The 24,343-nt window shown below is 45.4% G+C and overlaps 1 protein-coding gene across 3 annotated transcripts in view; it reads right to left on the bottom strand.

Annotated features, from left to right (window-relative positions):
- LOC138681754 (F-BAR domain only protein 2-like) overlaps positions 1-23,261 on the bottom strand; it is a 128,328-nt gene extending 105,067 nt beyond the window's left edge. For all 3 annotated transcript variants that reach the window (XM_069775508.1, XM_069775509.1, XM_069775511.1), the window contains exons 1-2: positions 23,105-23,261; positions 6,980-7,071 (exon numbers count right to left, since the gene is read on the bottom strand). In XM_069775508.1, the coding sequence (XP_069631609.1) occupies positions 6,980-7,071; positions 23,105-23,134 (122 nt within the window). In that variant the 5' untranslated portion in view covers positions 23,135-23,261. The remainder of the gene's footprint in view (positions 1-6,979; positions 7,072-23,104) is intronic.
- Between the last annotated feature and the right edge of the window lie 1,082 nt (positions 23,262-24,343).

The raw sequence follows: 24,343 nt of genomic DNA, 5'->3' as shown, positions 1-24,343 counted from the left end.
CGAACTTCCCCATCCTTCTGCATCACCCACCAAATGTACCCAGGTCCCTGAGCAAAAGCAATCCCACGAATGGGTTTGTCTCTGCCAGAGGCAGGACTAACCCAAACTGTCTTCCCTAGCATACTCTTCATGTACACTACAGGGACTTTATCCCCTTCTACAGTATGTGGAAGTCTTGGTTGGGCGGGGCCAGTCCGATTGGCAGATCCTCTAGTATTAACTAACCAAGAGGCTTTTGCTAAATGTGTATCCCAATGGCTGAAGGTCCCACCCCATATTGCTCTCAATGTAGTCTTTAACAGTCCATTGTATTGTTCGATTTTTCTGGAGGCCAGTGCATGATAGGGGATGTGATATACCCACTCAATGCCATGTTCATTAGCCCACGTATCGATGAGGCTGTTTCGGAAATGAGTCCCATTGTCTGACTCGATTCTTTCTGGGGTGCCGTGTTGCCATAAAACTTGCCCTTCAAGGCCCAAGATAGTGTTCTGGGCAGTGGCATGGGACACAGGATGTTTCCAGCCATCCAGTGGTTGTTTCCACCATTGTAAGCACATGGCGCTTGCCTTGGTGAGTTTGTGGGACTGTGATATAGTCAATCTGCCAGGCTTCCCCATATTTATATTTCAGCCATCGCCCTCCATACCACAGGGGCTTTAACTGCTTGGCTTCCTTAATTGCAGCACAGGTTTCACATTCATGGATAACCTGTGTGACAGTGTCCATGATCAGGTCCACCCCTCGATCGCGAGACCACCTATATGTTGCATCTCTTCCCTGATGGCCTGAGGTGTCATGGGCCCACCAAGCCATAAATAGCTCACCCTTAGGTTGCCAGTCCAGGTCCACCTGAGACACTTCAATCTTGGCAGCCTGATCCACCTGTTCGTTGTTTCGATGTTCTTCAGTGGCCTGACTCTTGGGTACATGAGCATCTACATGACGTACTTTTACAGCCAGATTCTCTAGCCGGGACACAATATCCTGCCACAGTGCAGCAGCCCAAATGGGTTTGCCTCTGCGCTGCCAGTTGCTCTGCTTCCATTGCTGTAGCCACCCCCACAGGGCACTTGCCACCATCCATGAGTCAGTATAGAGATAGAGCACTGGCCACTTTTCTCTTTCAGCAATATCTAATGCTAGCTGGATGGCTTTCACCTCTGCAAACTGACTCGATTCACCTTCTCCTTCAGCAGTTTCTGCGAGTTGTTGTGTAGGACTCCATACAGCAGCTTTCCACCTTCGATGCTTTCCCACAATGCGACAGGATCCGTCAGTGAACAGGGCATATTGCCTCTCATTTTCTGGCAGTTTATTATACAGCAGGACTTCTTCAGCACGTGCCACCTCCTCCTCTGGCGACATTCCAAAATCTTTGCCTTCTGGCCAGTCCGTGATCACTTCCACAATTCCTGGGCGACTGGGGTTTCCTATGCGAGCCCGTTGTGTGATCCGTGCAATCCACTTACTCCATGTGGCATCAGTCGCATGATGTGTAGAGGAGACCCTCCCTTTGAACATCCAGCCCAGCACTGGCAGTCAGGGTGCTAAGAGGAGCTGTGTCTCAGTACCAACCACTTCTGAGGCAGCTCGAACTCCTTCATATGCTGCCAATATCTCTTTTTCAGTTGGAGTATAGCGAGCCTCGGATCCTCTGTATCCCTGACTCAAAAACCCCAGGGGTCGGCCTTGGGTCTCCCCAGGTGCTTTCTGCCAGAGGCTCCAGGTAGGGCCATTCTCCCCAGCTGCACTTTCTTCCGGGTCACTTGATAGAGAGGGCTTATAATCAGACTGTAATTTGGAATACGCATTCTCCAAAACCACACAACACCTAAGAAGGCCTGTGTTTCCTTTTTATTAGTCGGTGGAGACATAGCTGCTATTTTGTTGATCACATCCATGGGAACCTGACAAAGTCCATCTTGCCATTTTATTCCCAAAAACTGGATCTCCTGGGCAGGTCCCTTGACCTTACTTTCTTTTATGGCAAAACTGGCTTTCAGAAGGATTTGGATTATTTTCTTCCCTTTCTCCAAGACTTCTTCTGCTGTGTTGCCCCATACAATGATGTCATCAATGTATTGCAGGTGTTCTGGAGCTTCACCTTTTTCCAGTGCAGTCTGGATCAGTCCATGGCAAATGGTGGGGCTGTGTTTCCACCCCTGGGGCAGTCTATTCCAGGTGTACTGGACACCCCTCCAAGTGAAAGCAATTTGTGGCCTGCACTCCGCTGCCAAAGGGATTGAGAAAAATGCATTAGCAATGTCAATTGTGGCATACCACTTGCCTGCCTTTGACTCTAGTTCGTATTGAAGTTCTAACATATCCAGCACAGCAGAACTCAGCAGTGGTGTGACTTCATTCAGGCCACGATAGTCAACTGTTAGTCTCCACTCCCCATTAGATGTTCGCACTGGCCATATGGGACTATTAAAGGGTGAGCGAGTTTTGCTGATCACTCCTTGGCTCTGCAGTTGGCGAATCAGCTTATGAATGGGAATCAGGGAGTCTCGGTTGGTGCGATATTGCCACCGGTGCACTGTTGCGGTAGCAGTTGGCACCTGTTGTTCTTCAACCCTCAGCAACCCCACAACCGAAGGGTCTTGAGAGAGGCCGGGCAAGGTAGACAGCTGTTCAGTTCCCTCCATCTCCAAGGCAGCTATACCAAAGGCCCAACAGTAGCCCTTTGGGTCCTTGAAATACCCCCTTCTGAGATAGTCTATGCCAAGGATGCACGGGGCCTCTGGGCCAGTCACAATGGCGTATTTCTGCCATGCATTCCCAGTTAGACTTACTTCAGCCTCCAATACGGTTAGCTCTTGGGATCCCCCTGTCACACCAGAGATACAGATGGGTTCTGTCCCTTTATAACTTGATGGCATTAGGGTACATTGTGCACCAGTGTCCACTAGAGCCTTATATTCCTGTGGGTCTGATGTGCCAGGCCATCGAATCCACACAGTCCAATAGACCCGGTTATCCCTTTCCTCCACCTGGCTGGAGGCAGGGCCCCTCTAATCCTGGTTAGAGTATCCGTTACTCACTTTTCGCACACTTGAATCAGAAGTCCCTTCAAGGGGATCAGAAATGAGATCAGCCCTTCTACTGCGTCTGGGGGACTGCTCACGGGAAACTGGAGCAGCAGTTTTCCAAGAAGAATCCTCTTTTCTGATTGCTTTTTCTTGCAACTCCCGTACCCGTGCATCTAGCACTGAGGTAGGTTCTCCATCCCACTTCCTCATGTCCTCTCCATGGTCACGCAGGTAAAACCACAGGTTAGCCCGTCGTCTGTGCTTTCTCTCTCCTCTCTCTTGGGCAGAGGAATGCTTACTCCTAATAGCTGTGATGCGGGCCTGTACAGGTGGGGAGAAGGACATATCCGCTTTGAATTGCTGGAACTCCCGGGACAATTCCTCTACAGCCGAGACACAGGCCCGTAGGGAGGAAGAGAGACTTCCTTCGTATTGCCGGAGTTGGACAGCCAGTTCGTCCACCATTTGTCCATAGCTTTCTTTCCGGGACATTACTGCCAATGAGTTGGCATAGGTTGGTGGTGCACTTCGTAGAAACTTCCGCCACATGGATTGTGTGCACTGGACTTCATCTGGATCTGTGGGTGACTGTGCATTTTCTGGATCATTATAAATCACCTCCAGCACTGCTAATTCCCTCAGGTACTGAATACCACTCTCCATGGTGGTCCACTTGCCTTGGTGACATGTAACTTCATCCCTGAAGGGGTATCTTTCCTTCACACCTAACAGAAGTCGCCTCCAGAGGCTGAGGACTTGTGTTTTTCTCCCAATCACCTTGTCAATGCCCCCTTCCCTAGACAGAGATCCCAACTGCTTGGCTTCCCTACCCTCTAATTCCAAGCTACTGGCCCCATTATCCCAGCATCGGAGCAGCCAGGTAACAATGTGCTCACCTGGGTGGCGGCCAAAATCTTTTCCCATGTCGCACAACTCACTCAGGGATAGAGATCGGGTGATTATTTCAGGTTCTGCCTCTTCCTCCTGTTCTTGTGATGACCCTGGTTCACTTTCATCCCTCGCTAAGCAAACTGATTTCTTTGTGTGTTTCTTTTTCTGTACAGGGGCGACTGATACTGGCACAGGTTGGTTCTCTGGTTCAGCTGCAGTGCCTGTCGCTAGGGTAGGTGTAGCCATGGTGCCTGTCACTCTGTTTTCCCTCTCTTCCCCCTGAGGGTGCTGCCTAATATCAAGCAGTGTTTGGTAGATACTGGCCAGGGCCCAGCACAGTGCTGGAAGTTGTATGTCTCTGGAATAGCCACAGCATTTTCCTTTCAAATATTCTACCACTTCATGAGGGTTCTGTAGTTGTTTGGGAGTGAACTTCCAAGCCACTGGAGGTGAGAAGTTCTCTACATACCTGCCCATATCCTCCCACATGCCGTGCCACCCATGAATATCCAGCCTTGGGGCAGATCTCTGGGTGGTATTCTTAAAAAACCTTTTTGTAGCCCTAAACAAGGCTTGAGACATATTCAGGAGACATAGCACTAACAGCACACTGGCTTGCGCATCCCAAGGATATTCAAAATTCTCAAAAGCTGTTGTAATTAGCCAGAAGGAGAAAAGGGACGTGAACAGACAGGGGGAAGTATCCCCCCCAACTTCCCCATGGATTGGGTGCAATTACCAACAAATTCCGATAGAAGGTGCCCGAAGTATGGAAATGATATCACTGCTGCATACAGATACCAGCTTAACCTCATGACCAGCAATGTAATCATTTCTTAAGTCAACATTGCCCAGTATAGCAAAATGATAATCCTGATCCCTCTCCCAGAGGTGATAAACGTAACCACAGGGAATACATAGAGCACATAAGAACTTACAAAACGCCACCACGTGAACACATGAACCAACATTGTGACTAGCAGCTATTTAACTAATATAAGAAATGCGTATAACAAATTTGTTTTACCATGCTCTGGCCAGATCTGTCGTTATCTCAACCCTTTGTGCCCCACGTCAGGCGTCAGAAAGGACTGTCGTGGTTTCAGCCCAGCTGGTAACAAAGGACCACCAAGCAGCTGCTCGCTCACTCTTCCCCGCCCCCCCCCCCATGGGATGGGGAGGAGAATCAGAAAGGAGAAAAGAAAAAAAAGAAAACAGAACCTCGAGGGTTGAGATAAGGACAATTTACTGGGACAACACAAAAAGAGAAGTTACAACAACAACAACAGTACTAATGAAAGAATACACAAAACGAGTGATGCACAGTGCAACTGCTCACCACCTGGAACCCAACACTCCACCAAAAACCGAGAGCCCCCCCAGCCCGCTCCCCATTTATATACTGAGCATGATGTCACATGGTATGGAATAGCTCCTTGGCTAGTTCAGGTCAGCTGTCCTGGCTGTGCCCCCTCCCAGCTTCCTGCGAAAATTAACTCTATCCCAGCTGAACCCAGGACAACCCATTTCACTTAGTGGAAAGTTTTTTGTCACTTCATCTCACTTTGAAACTATGCAAATGTCAGCGTCACCGAGTATCTGCCAGATCCATGATGGTTACATTTTGTGGAAATTTTTTTAAAAATTCTTTGTTGAGGTCTATTTCAGGTCAAAACTGAAATTTTGATGAAAAAATCCAGAAAACAAAGGCTAGTTTTTTTGGAGAGCTTTTACTGCAAGAAACCTTCACTGAAACAGGTCCTCAATTAGCCTCTTGCAAGTTTTTTCTATGCATCATCTGGTGTCAGTAACTGAATAAGACAAAATTCTGAAGCAGACATATCATTAATTTCATCCAGAACGGAAATTCTTATATTTGATGTAGCAGCAACAGTTGTCTTCTATAATGAACATCCATTTAGGAAGTTGTCACATTTGCAGATTTCAGTTCTATCCCTTCCATCCCATAAAGAAGAACCTGGGTTATTTTCCTGTCCATACATATCACTCCCTTTTCTTTAACCAACCTAGTTTCTGTCCTGGATTCAGCTGGGACAGAGTTAATTGTCTTCCTAGTAGCTGGTGCTGTGCTATGTTTTGAGTTCAGTATGTGAAGAATGTTGATAACACTGATGTTTTCAGTTGTTGCTAAGTAGTGTTTAATCTAAAGTCAAGGATTTTTCAGCTTCTCATGCCCAGCAAGCAAGAAGGCTGGAGGGGCACAAGAAGTTGGGAGGGGACACAGCCAGGGCAGCTGACCCAAAGTGGCCAAAGGGGTATTCCATACCATGGGATGTCATGTCCAGTATATAAATGGGGGGAGTGGGGGCGGGGGATCGCTGCTCAGGGACTAACTGGGTGTCAATTGGCGGGTGGTGAGCAATTGCACTGTGCATCATTTGTATATTCCAATCCTTTTATCATTACTGCTGTCACTTTATTAGTGTTATCATTATTAGTTTCTTCTTTTTATATTCTATTAAACCGTTCTTATCTCAACCCACAAGTTTTACTTATTTTCCCGATTTTCTCCCCCATCCCACTGGGTGGGGGGGAGTGAGTGAGCAGCTGCGTGGTGCTTAGTTGCTGGCTAGGGTTAAACCACGACATTTCTCAACACCTTAATCTAAAATTATAATTTTTTGTGATCATACTAGAACTTGCTAATACCCTAATTCTACATCTATGGTCAAAAACTTTGAAAGACTGGTAATTTTTTCTACTTAAATTATTGCTTTTCTACCAAACATGATGAAAAACTGGGATTAATTTAAATAAACTGCTGGACAGCCAATGTGACATTTCTAGCTTTTTACTTGTTTTTTAATTCAAACCTAAAAATTAGAAGCTTGTTATTTATTGATGCTTAAGAGTCACTATTCAGTTCTAAGCAAATGGAATAAACCTAAATGTTCTTGTAGTATATGAGAGATATTTTAAAATGCTTGTTGATTTTTATATATTTTGCATGTTACTGTAACACAATGATAAACTTAAACGAAAACCACAAACAGTATATTAGAGAGCCAGGATTAGCAAGGATGAACACTTACCTTTCTCTTATAAAGTCTGCTAAGTCTTTTGTTGACAAATGTCCGTGTTTCATGTTGTGATAGAGGACATCAAAGCCATTGTTCCTTTCCCCCTAAATATTAATAATAAAAAGAAAGTAGAACTATGAAACACAACATGCTAAAACAATTATAGAACAAAATATAGAATCTATGCATTTTAATAACTGATCAAGTTTCATCAAGTGAATGATTTCTAATGCTTCAGCTTTTTACCAATTGCCATTAGTTCCCTTCAATCCCTTATACATAAAACAAACTAAAATCACCTCAGCAGCCACTACTATCCTTAGAATGACAACTCTTCTATTACATATTTCTAGACTATATTTAAAGCCATTTATTTTCTAGATTTGTACGGGTCTTGTATTCTTTCACTTTCCATCTTATTAAACACATACTTAATACTGCATTCCCTCTTCATTCCCTCATATCTTTCATTATTTCCCATGAACTAAAATTCACACTTTGGGATCACTGGATATCCCACCTCCCCAGTTCTTCATACTTCATGGATATTTCTCTGTTTTTTGTAAAACTGGTAAAAATCACTAACTTCTTCCTTCTCACAGGTAACTTCCCTTTGTCTATTCTTAAGTTCAGTTTTAAAACTTAAAACATTTTCCAATCAGTAAGGTATATCTCACCATTAAAACTGAGACACTACCCTAAAAACTGATTAACTCGGCCAGCTTATCACCTCTGACACCATGGTAAACTTCCCCCAAACAGGAGAAAGCAACAATAAATGAAAGAAAGGTGAGGCAAGGCACTGCATAACACCACTGCTACTATAAGAGTTTGCCTGTTAAACTATCCATTCCCCTCCTGCCTTTCAAAAGCTTGAGATCCATAACGCTGCTGCTACTAAAGACACAGAAGCATGCCCTCAGGAAAACTGCACACATGTTCATGGGAAGCAGAATCCTGGACTTTTCACAATAGCAGCTCTACATCTCCAGTGAAAGAAGCTTGAGGATTTGGTCAGACACCACTCCAATCACTTCTGTCCTTTTTGTTCTGGAAAAATTTGTTTGTGCAGCCATAAGGCACACCTGATCAGGGAAATTATACAGCTGAAAAATAAAGCTAGCAAATAAAAATAAAGATCAGTGATCTGGATCAATCAGTCTTTATAGTATGAAATTGTATGAACTTTCTTAAGATTATATACAGTTTACATTGTATACTGCACAGTCATGGTTCAGTCAGCATGACTAAAGGATCCCAGCTCATTGCAAGGAGGAGGATGACAGCCCTCACCCTGAAGAATAAAGGGTACCCCTGGACTACCCAGATCACACCAGCATCCCAGCCCCTCTGACACCTCTGTGAAACCCTGCCGTTATCTGGCATCAGAGATAAGTAACTGTAGCAAGACCAACTCCAGGGACATCTAGATCAGGAAAGAAGCAGATGGATGACGACGCCATAGAATTATAGTTGCTTTGCAAAACAGTAGTGTGTGTTAAGTAGCGATTGGTCAAATCATGCTGTACCCGAATGCCAGAAAGGTACAAGAACCCTCTGTAAAACTGCATTCGGGGTGCCCCAATTTGAATGGCATACCTCATGCACATGAATAAAGAATTACTCTTGTAATTCTATACTTTGTGTCCTAGCCTATCTCCTCAGTCAGCACAACCCAGTTGTGAAATTTTTGTAACAATAAACGCAGCAGATAGCAGAAATGAGATGAGACCTTCCACTCCCATACAGAATCAATTACCATCCACTGCTATGACTGACAGACAGATGCAGATTCTTCTAGAAGTTGGATCTTGCAGAAAGAGGAATCTCTTTTATCATTTATAATATCAGGTTATATGCAACAGATTTCCACATCAGTTTGAAAGACCATTCTGAATGTCATTTCAGGGGTAAAACACCATCTGTTGTGGATGATCCCATCATTACTCAACAGAAAACAACTGTAAAACTGTGTATGAAAATGCAAAATGTAAGCAGGCCCTCTCCACACAGGCTCCATTTAATTACTTTGGAGTTGATTAGTAGTTTTCTCCTTTTTCCCCTAGAGCTATCAAAACTCTCTTCAGAAGCTAGTGTTCTTGTTGAGGTTTCCCATTTTACACTGCCATAAGAGAGCTCTTCTGTGGATATAGTATAGATGTCTCCTGACAGCAAGTCATAAGAGGAAACGGCTTCAAATACAAGTAAACGCTTCACTTACATAAGCCTACAATGAGGCATTACTGACCAACTTTGCATACAAAATAAATTAAGAGTCATGGTGTGCTGACTTTGGCTGGAATAGAGTTAATTTTATTCATAGTAGCTAGTATGTGGCTATGCTTTGAATTTGTGCTGAAAACAGTGCTGATAACACAGGGATGTTTTCATTACTGCTGAGCAGTGCTTACACAGAGTCAAGGCCTTTTCTGCTTCTCACACCACCCCACCAGCAAATAGGCTGGGGGTGCACAAGAAGTTGGGAGGGGACACAGCTGGGACAGCTGAGCCCAACTGACCAAAGGGATATTCCAGACCATATGATGTCATGCTCAGCAACATAAAGCTGGGGGAAGAAGGGAGACGTTTGGAGTGATGGCATTTGTCTTCCCAAGTAACCATTACGCATGACTGAGCCCTGCTTTCCTGGCAATGGCTGAACACCTGCCTGCTGACGGAAAGTAGTGAATGAATTTCTTGGTTTGCTTTGCTTGTGTGCGCGTCTTTTGTTTTCCCTATTAAACTGCCTTTATCTCAACCCATGAGTTTTCTCACTTTTACTCTTCTGATGATCTCCCCCATCCCACTGGGGGGGGGGGAGCAGTGAGGGTGGAGTGAGTGAGCAGCTGTATGATGCTTAGTTGCCAGCTGGGGTTAAACCACAACATATGGAAAAATAGGGCAGACAGCCCTTCCATATCCCTTCACCAAGAACTAACTGCAACAATTTTCTCCTGGAAATGAAACCAACCCTGTCATCAATTGTGAAGTCAGAATTCAGCATTTCCATGACTTGTAAATAACAGGAAACAGGTTACAGGAACTCTGTTTTACTAAACTACTTCATAGACTTTGAAAAATTTTAAGAATAATTTTGTGTTGCATATAAAAGATGATTCTTAATTTAAAACTTATGTTTGGTAAAATAGCCAGAAATTTCTGGGCAATCTGTAGCAGTATTTATTTCCTATGTTTCTAACCAAATTGTATAAGTGGAAGCTCTGTCTACTTTGGACCAAAACCGTTCAACATTAACATTTATTAGTGTAAAAAGCTAATACTCTCTATTATAGCACCCTCTTTTGACCCAATGTAACCAAGTGTTTCTCAACTATTAAAGTGATTCTAAAGTTCCCATGACTGGTCAGATACATAATACTTGTTGAGCTAGCATGAGAAGCAAGAAGAGAACAGCTGCAAATACTGTTTCTGCAGAAAAACAAAACAGATGAGACAATAAAAGGCACATGGAGTTCTCAAACACATTTTGATTTTGATCAAATTTCAGAAGCTTAACGAAAGAAGTTCAAAGTTTGATTTCCACCCCCACGACCCCCCAGTTCATCAAGTAAAGAAACATTTGACAATAAGTAAATTACCATCATTTCAACCTTAATGTGCGTTAGAAGTGGTATAGCATGCACAAGCATCCTTCACGCCTATTCAACCCTTTAAACATGACCATATCACTACATTACACTTAAGAAATGGAACAGATTGAGAAAAACTATAGAATGGCTTGGGTTGGAAGGGACCTTAAACATCATCTAGTTCCAACACCCCTGCCATGGGCAGGGACACCTTCCACTAGACCAGGTTGCTCAAAGACCCATCCAACCTGGCCTTGAACACTTCCAGGGAGGGGGCAGCCACAACCTCTCTGGGCAACCTGTCCCAATGCCTCACCACCCTCACAGTAAAGAATTTTTTCCTAATATCTAATCTAAATCTACCCTCTTTCAGTTTAAAGCCATTACCCCTTGTCCTATCACTGCATGCCCTTGTAAAAAGTCCCTCTCCAGCTTTCTTGTAGGCCCCCTTTAGGTACTGGAAGGCTGCTATAAGGTGTCCCCAGAGCCTTCTCTTCTCCAGGCTGAACACCCCCAACTCTCTCAGCCTGTCCTCAGAGGAGAGGTGCTCCAGCCCTCTCATCATCTTCATGGCCCTCCTCTGGACCTGCTCCAACAGGTCCATGGCCTTCTTAAGTTGGGGGCCCCAGAGCTGAACACAGTACTCCAGGTGGGGTCTCATGAGAGTGGAGTAGAGGGGGAGAATCACCTCCCTTGACCTGCTGGTCATGCTTCTTTTCATGCAGCCCAGGTTATGGTTGGCTTTCTGGGCTGCTAACACACATTGCTGGGTCATGTTGAGCTTCTCGTCAACCAACACCCCCAAGTCCTTCTCTTCTGCAGGGCTGCTCTCAATCCACTTGTTGCCCAGCCTGTGTTTGTGCTTGGGATTGCCCCAACCCATGTGCAGGACCTTGCACTTGGCCTTGTTGAACTTCATGAGGTTTGCATGGGCCCATCTCTCTAGCCTGTCGAGGTCCCTCTGGATGGCATCCTTTCCCTCCAGCATGTCAACTGCACCACACAGCTTGGTGTCATCTGCAAACTTGCTGAGGGTGCACTCAATCCTGCTGTCCATGTCTCTGACAAAGATGTTATATTATACTGGTCGCAATATGGACCCCTGAGGGACACCACTCGTCACTGGTCTCCACTTAAACATCGAGCTGTTGACCGCAACTCTTTGAGTGCGACCATCGAGCCAATTCCTTATCCACCAAGTGGTCCATCCATCAAATCCATGTCTCTCCATTTTAGAGACAAGGATGTCGTGTGGGACAGTATCAAATGCTTTGCACAACTCCAGGTAGATGATATCTGTCGCTCTTCCCTTGTCCACCAATGCTGTAACCCTGTCATAGAAGGCAACCAAATGCGTCAGGCACGATTTGCCCTTAGTGAACCTACGTTGGCTCTCACCAATCACTTCTCTGTTTTCCATGTGCCCTAGCATAGTTTCCAGGAGGATCTGCTCCATGATCTTGCTGGACACAGAGGTGAGACTGACTGGCCTGTAGTTCCCCAGGTCTTCCTTTTTACCCCTTTTTAAAAATGGGGGTTATGTTTCCCCTTTTCTAGTCAGTGGGAACTTCCCCAGGCTGCCACGACTTCCAAAATATGATGGATAGTGGCTTAGCCACTTCATCTGCCAGTTTCCTCAGGACCTGTGGATGCATCTCATCAAGGTCCCATGGACTTGTGCACCTTCAGGTTCCTTAGATGGTCTCAAATCTGACCTTCTACTGTGGGTGGTTCTTCATTCTCCCAGTCCCTGCCTTTACCTTCTGTGTCTCAGGTGGTGTGGCTGAAGCAGCTGACAATGAAGACTGAGGCAAAAAAGCCATTGAATACCTCAGCCTTCTCCATGTTCTGGGTAACCAGGTCTCCCATTTCCTTCTGGAGAGGGCCCACATTTTCCCTAGTCTCCCTTTTATCACTGACGTACCTATAGAAGCTTTTCTTGTTGCCCTTGATGACCCTGGCCAGATTCAATTCTATCAGGGCTTTAGCTTTCCTAACCTGATCCCTGGCTGCTCAGACAATTTCTCTATATTCCTCCCAGGCTACGTGTCCTTGCTTCCACCCCTTGCAGGCTTCCTTTTTGTGTTTGAGTTTGTCCAGGAGCTCCTAGTTCATCCATGCAGGCCTCCTGGCGTTTTTGCCTGACTTCCTCTTTCTTGGGATGCATCACTCCTGAGCTTGGTAGGAGGTGATCCATAAATATTAACCAGCTTTCTTGGGCCCCTCTTCCCTCTAGGGCTGTATCCCATGGTACTCCACTGTCGTGGTTTCAGCTGGGATAGAGTTAACTGTCTTCCTAGTAGCTGGTACAGTGCTATGTTTTGAGTTCAGTATGTGAAGAATGTTGGTAACACTGATGTTTTCAGTTGTTGCTAAGTAATGTTTAGTCTAAAGTCAAGGATTTTTCAGCTTCTCATGCCCAGCCAGCGAGAAAGCTGGAGGGGCACAAGAAGTTGGCACAGGACACAGCCAGGGCACCTGACCCAAAGTGGCCAACAGGGTATTCCATACCATGTGACGTCCCATCTAGTATAGGAACTGGGAAGTGGGGGCAGGGAATCGCCGCTTGGGGACTGGCTGGGTGTTGGTCGGCGGGTGGTGAGCAATTGCCCTGCGCATCATTTGTACATTTCAATCCTTTTACTACTACTGTTGTCATTTTATTAGTGTTATCATTATTAGTTTCTTCTTTTCTGTTCTATTAAACCATTCTTATCTCAACCCACAAGTTTTACTTCTTTTTCCTGATTTTCTCCCCCATCCCACTGGGTGTGGGGGGAGTGAGTGAGCGGCTGCGTGGTGCTTAGTTGCTGGCTGGGGTTAAACCACGACAGTCCATTTTGGCGCCCAAGGTGGGGCACGAAGGGTTGAGATAACAACAAACCTGACCAGAGCTTCTTAAAACAAATTTGTTCTAAGCATTCATTATGTTGATTTATGTGTTCTTAGAGTTGTTGCTCTGGTTTTTAAAGTTCTGTTATGTATCACCTCGCTTGCTGTATGCAGTTCCTCTTCTGCTGCTTATCATCCGTGGGAGGTGGATTCGCTTTGATTTATTGTATAACACTGGTTTATGGTATGATAAAGTCATCGGCTGTGGGATTAATCCGGTATTTGCACTCAGCATTGTCACCTTTATACTCCGGGAGCCATCTGTGGGAAACTATTAATAATTATACCATTTACCTTTCCTCCATGGAAAACCAGTCTGTGGGTGGGGTACCTTTCTTCCCCTCTCCTTTCTCCTTCAGTCCAGTTACAATGGTGTTTGAGAATTTTAAAAAATGTGAATACTCTTGGGATGTTGGGACCAGCACAGTCCTAGCCCTACTGCTAGGAATTAGCATACTTCTGAATGTGGTTCAGCTCTTGTTTAAGGTTAAACAACTATTTAAGAAGATCACCCAGAGATCTGCCCCAAGGCTGGATAATCATGAGTGGCAGGGTGTGTGGGGTAGTATGGGCAAGTACCTAGAAAAGTGGGCACCTCCAATGTTTTGGAAATTCACCCCTGAACAAGTGCAGGATCCAGAAGAACTAGTAAAATATTTGGAAAAGGTATGCTGTCACCCTGGCAGCTCCAGAGAGATACAAATCACTGCAACGTGCTGGGGCCTGGCCCATGCCTAGTGAGCCCTGTTCGACACCACTCAGTACCCTCAAGGGGAAGAGAAAGTGTCTGGACCTAACAACAAAATGATGAGCACCACGGCCACCCAAACCTGGGCAACAGGCGCTGCGGCCCCTCCAGCCTTGGCAACGAGCATTGCAGGCACCCAGACCTTGGCAACAAGCACCGTGACCCCTCCAGCCCCAGTGACGAAAACTCAGGCTACCCAAACCTCAGCAACAGGCGCTGCAGTCCCTCCAGCCCTGGCAATGAGCACAGCAGCTACCCAAACTTTGGCAACGGGCACTGCGGTCCCTCCAGCCCCAGCGACGAGCACTGCTGCTACCCAAACTTTGGTGACAGACACTGCGGTTATCTAAAACCTGGCGAGCGATACTGCAACTGAACCAGCGGACCAACCTGCACCAGTATCAGTTGCCCCTGTACATAAAAAGAAATATACAAAAAAATCAGTTCGCTTAGCGAAGGATGAAGGTGAACCAGGGTCATCACAGGAACAGGAGGAAGAGGCAGAACCAGAGGTAATAACCCGGTCCCTATCCTTGAGTGAGCTACAGGATATGCGAAAAGATTTTGGCCGCCGTATAGGTGAGCATATTATCACCTGGCTCCTCCGATGCTGGGACAATAGGGCTAATAGCTTGGAATTAGAAGGTAGGGAAGCCAAGCAGCTGGGACCGCTTGCAGGGAAGGTGGCATTGACAAGGCAATTGGAAAAGGGACACAAGCCATCAGCCTCTGGAGGCGACTCCTGTCAAGGGTGAAGGAAAGGTACCCCTTTAAGGAAGATGTTATATGTCAATCAAGCAAGTGGACCACCATGGAAAAACGTATCCAATATCTGAGGGAATTAGCTGTGCTAGAGACGATTCATCATGACCTGGACAACCCACAATTACCCAAAGATCCAGATGAAGTCCAATGCACATGACCCATGTGGCAGAAGTTTGTACGGAGCGCACCATCGTCCTATGCCAACTCACTGGCAATAATGGCCTGGAAAGACGAAGAGGCACCGACAGTGGAGGAAGTGGCTCGCCAACTCCATCAATACGAAGAAAACCTCTCCTCCTCCCTACAAGCCTGCATTTCGGCTGTGGAGAAGCTGTCCCAGGATGTCCAACAAATCAAAGAAGATATGTCCTACTCCACACTTGTAAGGACCAATGTCTCAGCTATTAGGAGTGAGCGTTCCTCTGCCCAAGAGAGAGAATATAGAAGGTACACACCGCGAGGTGCCCTGTGGTTTTACCTATGTGATCATGGAGAGGACATGAGGAAATGGGACGGAAAACCTACCTCGGTCCTAAATGCACGGGTACATGAGCTGCGAGGAAAAACCACCACAAAAGGGGATTCTACCAGGAACAATGCCACTCCAGTTTCCAAACAGAGTAGAAGGGCTGATTTTATTTCTGATCCTCTTGAAGGGAATTCTGAGCCAATTTTACGAGAAGTGAGTACTGGACACTCTGACCAGAATTAGAGGGGCCCTGCCTCCAGCCAGGTGGAGGAAAGGGATAATTGGGTCTATTGGACTGTGTGGATTCGATGGCCTGGCACATCAGACCCACAGGAGTACAAGGTTCTTTCTAGTAGACACCGGCGCACAGTGCACTCTAATGCCATCAAGTTATAAAGGGGCAGAACCCATTTGTATTTCTGGTGTGACAGGGGGATCCCAAGAGTTAACTGTAATGGAAGCTGAAGTAAGCCTAAATGGGAATCAATGGCAGAAACACCCCATTGTGACTGGCCCAGAGGCTCCGTGCATCCTTGGCATAGACTACCTCAGGAGAGGGTATTTTAAGGACCCAAAGGGGTATCGATGGGCTTTTGGTATAGCTGCCTTGGAGACGGAGGGCACTGAACAGCTGTCTACCCTGCCTGGTCTCTCTCAAGACCCTTCGGTTGTGGGGTTGCTTGAGGGTTGAAGAACAACAAGTGCCAATTGCTACCACGACGGTGCACCGGCGGCAATATCGCACCAACCGAGACTCTCTGATTTCCATCCACAAGTTGATTCGCCAACTGGAGAGCCAAGGAGCGATCAGCAAAACTCGCTCACCCTTTAATAGTCCCATATGGCCAGTGCGAAAGTCTAATGGGGAGTGGAGACTAACAGTTGACTATCGTGGCCTGAATGAAGTTACACCACCGCTGAGTGCTGCCGTTCCAGCTATGCTAGAACTTCAATACGAACTAGAGTCAAAGGCAGCCAAGTGGTATGCCACAATTGACATTGCTAATGCGTTTTTCTCAATCCCTCTGGCAGCAGAGTGTCGTCCACAATTTGCCTTTACTTGGAGGGGTGTCCAGTACACTTGGAATCGATTGCCCCAGGGGTGGAAACACAGCCCCACCATTTGACATGGACTAATCCAGACTGCACTGGAAAAAGGTGAAGTTCCAGAACACCTGCAGTACATTGATGACATCATCGTATGGGGCAACACGGCAGAAGAAGTCTTGGAGAAAGGGAAGAAAATAATCCAAATCCTTCTGAAAGCTGGTTTCGCCATAAAAGAAAGTAAGGTCAAGGGACCTGCACAGGAGATCCAGTTTTTAGGAATAAAATGGCAAGATGGACGTCGTCAGATCCCAATGGACGTGATCAACAAAAGAGCAGCTATGTCTCCACCAACTAATAAAAAGGAAACACAAGCCTTCTTAGGTGTTGTGGGGTTTTGGAGAATGCATATTCCAAATTACAGTCTGATTGTAAGCCCTCTCTATCAAGTGACCCAGAAGAAGAATGATTTTAAATGGGGCCCTGAACAACAACAAGCCTTTGAACAAATTAAACGGGAGATTGTTCATGCAGTAGCCCTTGGGCCAGTCTGGGCAGGACAAGATGTTAAAAATGTGCTCTACACTGCAGCTGGGGAGAATGGCCCTACCTGGAGCCTCTGGCAGAAAGCACCTGGAGAGACCCGAGGCCGACCCCTGGGGTCTTGGAGTCAGGGATACAGAGGATCCGAGGCTGGCTATACTCCCACTGAAAAAGAGAGATTGGCAGCATATGAAGGAGTTCGAGCTGCCTCAGAAGTGGTTGGTACTGAGACACAGCTCCTCTTAGCACCCCGACTGCCAGTGCTGGGCTGGATGTTCAAAGGGAGGGTCTCCTCTACACATCACACGACTGACGCCACGTGGAGTAAGTGGATTGCACGGATCACACAACGGGCTCGCATAGGAAACCCCAGTCGCCCAGGAATTTTAGAAGTGATCACGGACTGGCCAGAAGGCAAAGATTTTGGAATGTCGCCAGAGGAGGAGGTGGCACGTGCTGAAGAAGCCCCGCTGTATAATAAACTGCCAGAAAATGAGAGGCAATATGTCCTGTTCACTGACGGATCCTGTCGCATTTTGGGAAAGCATCGAAGGTGGAAAGCTGCTGTATGGAGTCCTACACAACAAGTTGCAGAAACTGCTGAAGGAGAAGGTGAATCCAGTCAGTTTGCAGAGGTGAAAGCCATCCAGCTAGCATTAGACATTGCTGAAAGAGAAAAGTGGCCAGTGCTCTATCTCTATACTGACTCATGGATGGTGGCAAATGCCCTGTGGGGGTGGCTACAGCAATGGAAGCAGAGCAACTGGCAGCGCAGTGGCAAACCCATTTGGGCTGCCACACTGTGGCAGGATATTGCGTCCCAGCTAGAGAATCTGGCTGTAAAAGTACGTCATGTAGATGCTCATGTACCCAAGGGTCGGGCCACTGAAGAACATCGAAACAACGAACAGGTGGATCAGGCTGCCAAGATTGAAGTGTCTCAGGTGGACCTGGACTGGCAACATAAGGGTGAGCTATTTATGGCTCAGTGGGCCCATGATACTTCAGGCCATCAGGGAAGAGATGCAACATATAGATGGGCTCAAGATCAAGGGGTGGACCTGATCATGGACACTATCACACAGGTTATCCATGAATGTGAAACATGTGCTGCAATTAAGCAAGCCAAGCAGTTAAATCCCCTGTGGTATGGAGGGCGATGGCTGAAATATAAATATGGGGAGGCCTGGCAGATTGACTATATCACACTCCCACAAACTCGCCAAGGCAAGCGCCATGTGCTTACAATGGTGGAAGCAACCACCGGATTGCTGGAAACATATTCTGTACCCCATGCCACTGCCCGGAACACTATCCTGGGCCTTGAGAAGCAGGTCTTGTGGCAACATGGCACCCCAGAAAGAATTGAGTCAGACAACGGGACTCACTTCCGAAACAACCTCATAGACACCTGGGCCAAAGAGCATGGCATTGAGTGGGTGTATCATATCCCCTATCATGCACCAGCCTCTGGGAAAATCGAACAATACAATGGACTGTTAAAGACTACACTGAAAGCAATGGGGGCAGAACTTTCAAACATTGGGATACACATTTAGCAAAAGCCACCTGGTTAGTCAACACCAGAGCATCTGCCAATTGGGGTGGCCCTGCCCAGTCAGAACTGTTACTTTACTGTAGAAGGGGATAAAGTCCCTGTAGTGCACATGAAGAATATGTTAGGGAAGACAGTCTGGGTTACTCCTGCCTCAGGCAAAGGTAAACCCATTCGTGGGATTGCTTTTGCTCAAGGACCTGGGTGCACTTGGTGGGTGATGCGAAAAGATGGAGAAGTCCGATGTGTGCCTCAAGGGGATTTGATTTTAGGTGAGAATAGCCAATGAATGAAACTGTATGATGTTAGTTGCTATATAACCTTGCCACTGTATGTCATCATTACTATAATTGTTATATGCTATATCAGTGGTATTACAGTAAGAATCACTTAGATCAAGCAAAAATGAACTGTGAAAAAACTGAGCGAAGCGCAGTAGTGATGGAACCAGAACTGACTCCAGCATGCAACAAACCAACGGTGCACACCATCCTCCTGCTGCGTCCAATGTCATCTGCTCGTCACACTGCACTGAAGCCCAATTCTGCTCTACCGATGAGAGGACTTTGCACCATCCCTCCTGCCCAGAAAGACTGGTATGACAGATGGATCCCAGAGTCGGAAACTAAATGAACTCAACAAACGTTTTATGAACATAACCCATGAACTAAAGGAATGATATCTCTGTGTGTGAATACATATATATATCATTGTTCATATGTCTCAAAGGGATGGAAAGGTGATGATGATTGATCAGGACGTAACTAAAGGTATGGGACCTGAGCACAACATCAATGGTATGGAATAAGAGGTGGATACTGTCCTGGTTTCAGCTGGGATAGAGTTAACTGTCTTCCTAGTAGCTGGTACAGTGCTATGTTTTGAGTTCAGTATGTGAAGAATGTTGAGAACACTGATGTTTTCAGTTGTTGCTCAGTAGTGTTTAGACTATAGTCAAGGATTTTTCACCTTCTCATGCCCAGCCAGCGAGAAAGCTGGAGGGGCACAAGAAGTTGGCACAGGACACAGCCAGGGCACCTGACCCAAAGTGGCCAACGGTGTATTCCATACCATGTGACGTCCCATCTAGTACAGGAACTGGGAAGGGGGGGCAGGGAATCGCCACTCGGGGACTGGCTGGGTGTCGGTCGGCAGGTGGTGAGCAATTGCCCTGCGCATCATTTGTACATTCCAATCCTTTTATTACTACTGTTGTCATTTTATTAGTGTTATCATTATCATTATTAGTTTCTTCTTTTCTGTTCTATTAAACCGTTCTTATCTCAACCCACGAGTTTTACTTCTTTTTCCCGATTTTCTCCCCCATCCCACTGGATGGGGGGGGAGTGAGTGAGCGGCTGCATGGTGCTTAGTTGCTGGCTGGGGTTAAACCACGACATCCACCAAGCAGATCCCTGAAGAGGCCAAAGTCTGCTCTCCTGCAGTCCAGGGTAGTGAGCTTGCTGTGCACCCTCCTCGCTGCCCTAAGGATCTTGAACTCCACCATTTCACAGTCACTGCAGCCATATATTCTTTACTTTTGATTATACATTATTTAAAGTCATAACTTGCTTAATCCTCTTTTTAAAATAGCCTGCCAAGCCCACAACTTATTCTCCAGGAAACAGGCAGACAAATATTCAAACTGCAACATTCAGAAGTGGTACTCAACCATCAAAAGTTTAGGTCCCTAATTTACTTTAAATTGTCATAAAATAAAACTGGATAATCTCTAAATTAAGTTTCTGAACCCTAGTTAAACCTTACAACTGCCTACGGCAAACGTGATATATCAATGAAATGTGACCAGAAAAACCACCCCTCTTGTTAGAAAATCACTAAATAGGAAAAGTCTAGGAAAGAATTAACGTGTGAAATAGAGTCACTTGCTTCAATTTCTGGGGTGAGAATTGAAAAATTTGTATCCTTTGCCTCTTGTTTTAGTCAGCTCCAGAAAAGCTGTCCTACAGCTAGTTTTACACTTAAAAGTACTACCCATACTATTCTGTCAGATAGGAGAATGAAAAAAACCCACACCCCTAGCCAGCAGATTATGCATGCAAGAATCCTCATACAGATAAATCATAATGGCATAGAAGTCCTTTTGGTAGAAAAATTTTGTGTGTATCAAGAAAATTCCAGAGTTACACTAATATACCAAATAATAACTGTAGACAATCCATTAATTGGGGGGTAGGGGGGAAAGCACAACTCCCTCATATAGGTGAAATAAAGTATTTGCTTAATCTAGGTACAACTTTTCAACAACTACAAGATTTGATTTATGCTGCTTAAAAAAGATACCTTATTTAATAATTAATTTACAAATTTTAGTGCAACAGAACAATAGAAACTGGGTGTACATTCCTGCAATTCTAAAATGAAAGTTCCAAATATTAACCAAAAACAGTCTTCTCTTTACCCACAAACTTAGAAAGACATGTACTAGTCATTATGGTTTGTCCATTTGTATTGTCGACTTTTTTTCATTCACCTAACTCCAGGTAAATTTAAACTCATTTTAGATGCTCTGATAAACGTCACTGTCATTTTGTTTAAACTGTTGCTGCTTGTTGCAGTTTCAACTAACTAACATGTGTTTCATACTTTCCACCTAGGCAATTATTTAATGTACCCTGTGTACATGAAAATATTCCTCTGATTAATATTATGGTGTTATATTTTTGAAAGCTAGCTAACAGTAATTTTCAATTACCAAATGTCTGAAGAGCTACGTAAAATTCAGAGCATAAAAAAAAAAATCAAAAAAAGTAGTCACCTGATGTTTACACTGGCGACATATCTTCTTCAGTTCTGAAAGTTCTGAGGAGTTTGAACACAAAAGCAACCTGGCAATTTCAATTTTCTTCTTTCAGCTTCAATAAATTAAATAAATATCAGCTCCAGAGAAGCTCTATGCATATGAAGGAGAACAGATATTTTTATCTATATCTAGATAATTAAAAATATTTTTTTGAACAAAAAGATGAGAAGTTGCCTACTCATGCTAGATGTACATGCAGATGGAGGAGACTGAGCAAACACTGCACAACAGCTCTCTTGAAACTGAGCATCCAACTGTATGCCAAGCAGAAGAGTAGCACTGCATAAACATATGAATGGAAGTCCAGGCAGAAGCATGACAAGTCTCATTATCACTCATATCACATAAATGTGTATGAGAACATCTTGCACTTATTAGAGCAAGCCTCTCCACAAAGCTAAGATAATTAACCCTGGACACAGCCAGCTCTTACATGTTACAAAAAGAACTCGAAAAGAATGGTTGTGAGGAAGATTCCTTTCTCAAAAATCTACAGGTAACACCAGTGATTAAAAAGATAAAATAAAAAGAATTCATCAAAACCAATTTAAACACACATTTTTATATCCCAGAACTTCCAGACTTACCATGCAAAGCATTACACAGAGACCAGTTTCAGCTATATACAGAACTTCCAACAGTTGAATCAAATGAATTTAAAACAATTAATAAATATATACTGACTGGCTTAGAAGTGGCTTATTTTGGTTGACCTGAAACAGTGTAATAGACTCACAATTAACAAGAGTATTGCCTGCACCAGTCAGTTTAAAAATCAAACTTATGTCAAAGCTTATGCAACACTTCCTAAGTAGTGCTAAGAAAACAGTAAGTCAATGATAACGAATACTTTTTAGTCTACTGTATCAGTATGAGTGTACTCAAAGTGACAAAACCTAGCTGCGTATAATGGAAATAACTTACAAGAACACTTAAATGTTTCAGACCAGCTACAGTCACAATGAAAACAAGTTTCATTTCATGCAACGCTCAATAATCCAAATCCAGATTTTAAGTTTTTCTCCATGTATAACTACCCAATTAAAAATATAAATATCTGCACAGAAATGAGTGACAAATCGTTTCTAAAACCAACTGGAAAGTCTGTTGTTTCTCTAGCTGGCTACTGTTCAGGCTGTACCTTCTATCATGCAGACAAAAACGAGTTGTCAGTACAAAAGCATAAAGTTCTGAGACGCAATTTTGCTTTTGCGTGATACAACTGCAGGTTGTTACAGTTAGTACCATTCCCCCAAACAACTGCATTGTATGGGAGGCTTAACGAAGAGAGATCAGACTGCAGTAGAAGCCCCATCTACACACCACAGTGGCTGCAAGAGTAAGACCCCCTAGCAAAGGGTCTCCCGCTCGTATATACACACCCCTTGGCCCAGCAAACCCACTCCCCAATCGTTTCTCCCTAACGGACCACCGATCACCGCGCGAGACAGGGGCAGGGCGCTCCCCCCACGGCCCAGCCCGGCCGAGGCAAAGCGAGCCGCGGCAGGCGCAGGAGGCCGCCGCAGGAGACACAGAGTGCAGCGGTAAAGACGGCGGCCACCATCCCTCCGCCGCGCTCCCCGCGGCAAGGCCCAAGCCCAGTCCTCAGGGTGGCGTAAGAATCGAGGCTGCTCCTGCGGAAATTACGCCGGCTGCGCTGCACCGCGCCCTGCCCTGCCCGTCCCATCCGCGGCACTTCCCTACCCAGAAGCTCTCCACGAAGTAGGCCATCATCACACCGCCCCGGCCCTCAGCAAGCACAGCGTCAACCTCCGAAACACCAACGGAGGAAATGAGCACCTCCACAGGACGCCACACTTCCCGTTACGATGCAACCGTCTCCTTCCAGCCCCGCGCATGTGCCCAGCAGCCGCCGGGCGCCGCGGCTCCCGCGCAGGCGCGTCCCACCCTACACCCCCGGACGGAGGAGCAACGCGCGCATGCCCAGAGCGTCAGCTCCACTGCAGCTGAGAAGTGCTCTCAGAAGTAAAGAAACCCTGATCTCTACAGAAATATGAATATACTTGCAGAAGGCACACTCAGGAATCTTGAGTAAAATCCCCTCTAAAATATGCAGTAACCACTAAGGAGTGACTATACTGAAAGCTGGAATGCACACAAATTATTTGATACCCAGGAGAATAGATTCATGCTGTTTGAAGTGGCATCATAACCAAGCATCTTTCCATCCACACAGGATAAGATCCTTCATGTGGGCATGGTGGTGTTGGGTTACGGTTAGACTTGATGATCTTAAAGGTCTTTTCCGAACTAAACAATTCTATGATTCTATGATTCAAGGCATTTGATCACTACTAGGCACTTTATTAACAAAGTGTAACTTACCCTCTCCAGTACCTCTTCTCACAGGATTTTACAGTTTCAGTGACAGGCTCCTAAAACCAATACACTTCTGTCATGGTTTAACCACAGCCAGCAACTAAGCACCACGAAGCTGCTCACTCACTTCCCCCACAACCAGTGGGATGGGGGAGAGAATTGGGAAAAGAAGCAAAACTCGTGGGTTGACATAAGAACAGTTTAATAGAACAGAAAGGAAGAAACTAATAATGATAACACTAATAAAATAACAACAGTAATAATAAAAGGATTGGAATATACACAAGTGATGCACAATGCAATTGCTCACCACCCGTCACCCAGTGCCCAGTTAGTTTCCAAGCAGCAATCCCCCCTGCAGGCCAACTCCCCCCAGTTTATATACTAGGCATGACATCACATGGTATGGAATACCCCATTGGCCACTTTGGGTCAGCTGCCCTGGCTGTGTCCCCTCCCAACTTCTTGTGCCCCTCCAGCCTTCTTGCTGGCTGGGCATGAGAAGCTGAAAAAATCCTTGACTTTAGACTAAACATTACTTAGCAACAACTGAAAACATCAGTGTGTGATCTACATACTTCTCATACTGGATCCAAAACATAA

The sequence above is a fragment of the Haliaeetus albicilla genome, chromosome W (assembly GCF_947461875.1).
Source record: "Haliaeetus albicilla chromosome W, bHalAlb1.1, whole genome shotgun sequence".
Classification (NCBI taxonomy): Eukaryota; Metazoa; Chordata; class Aves; order Accipitriformes; family Accipitridae; genus Haliaeetus; species Haliaeetus albicilla.
This window is presented reverse-complemented; position numbering and strand designations above follow the sequence as displayed.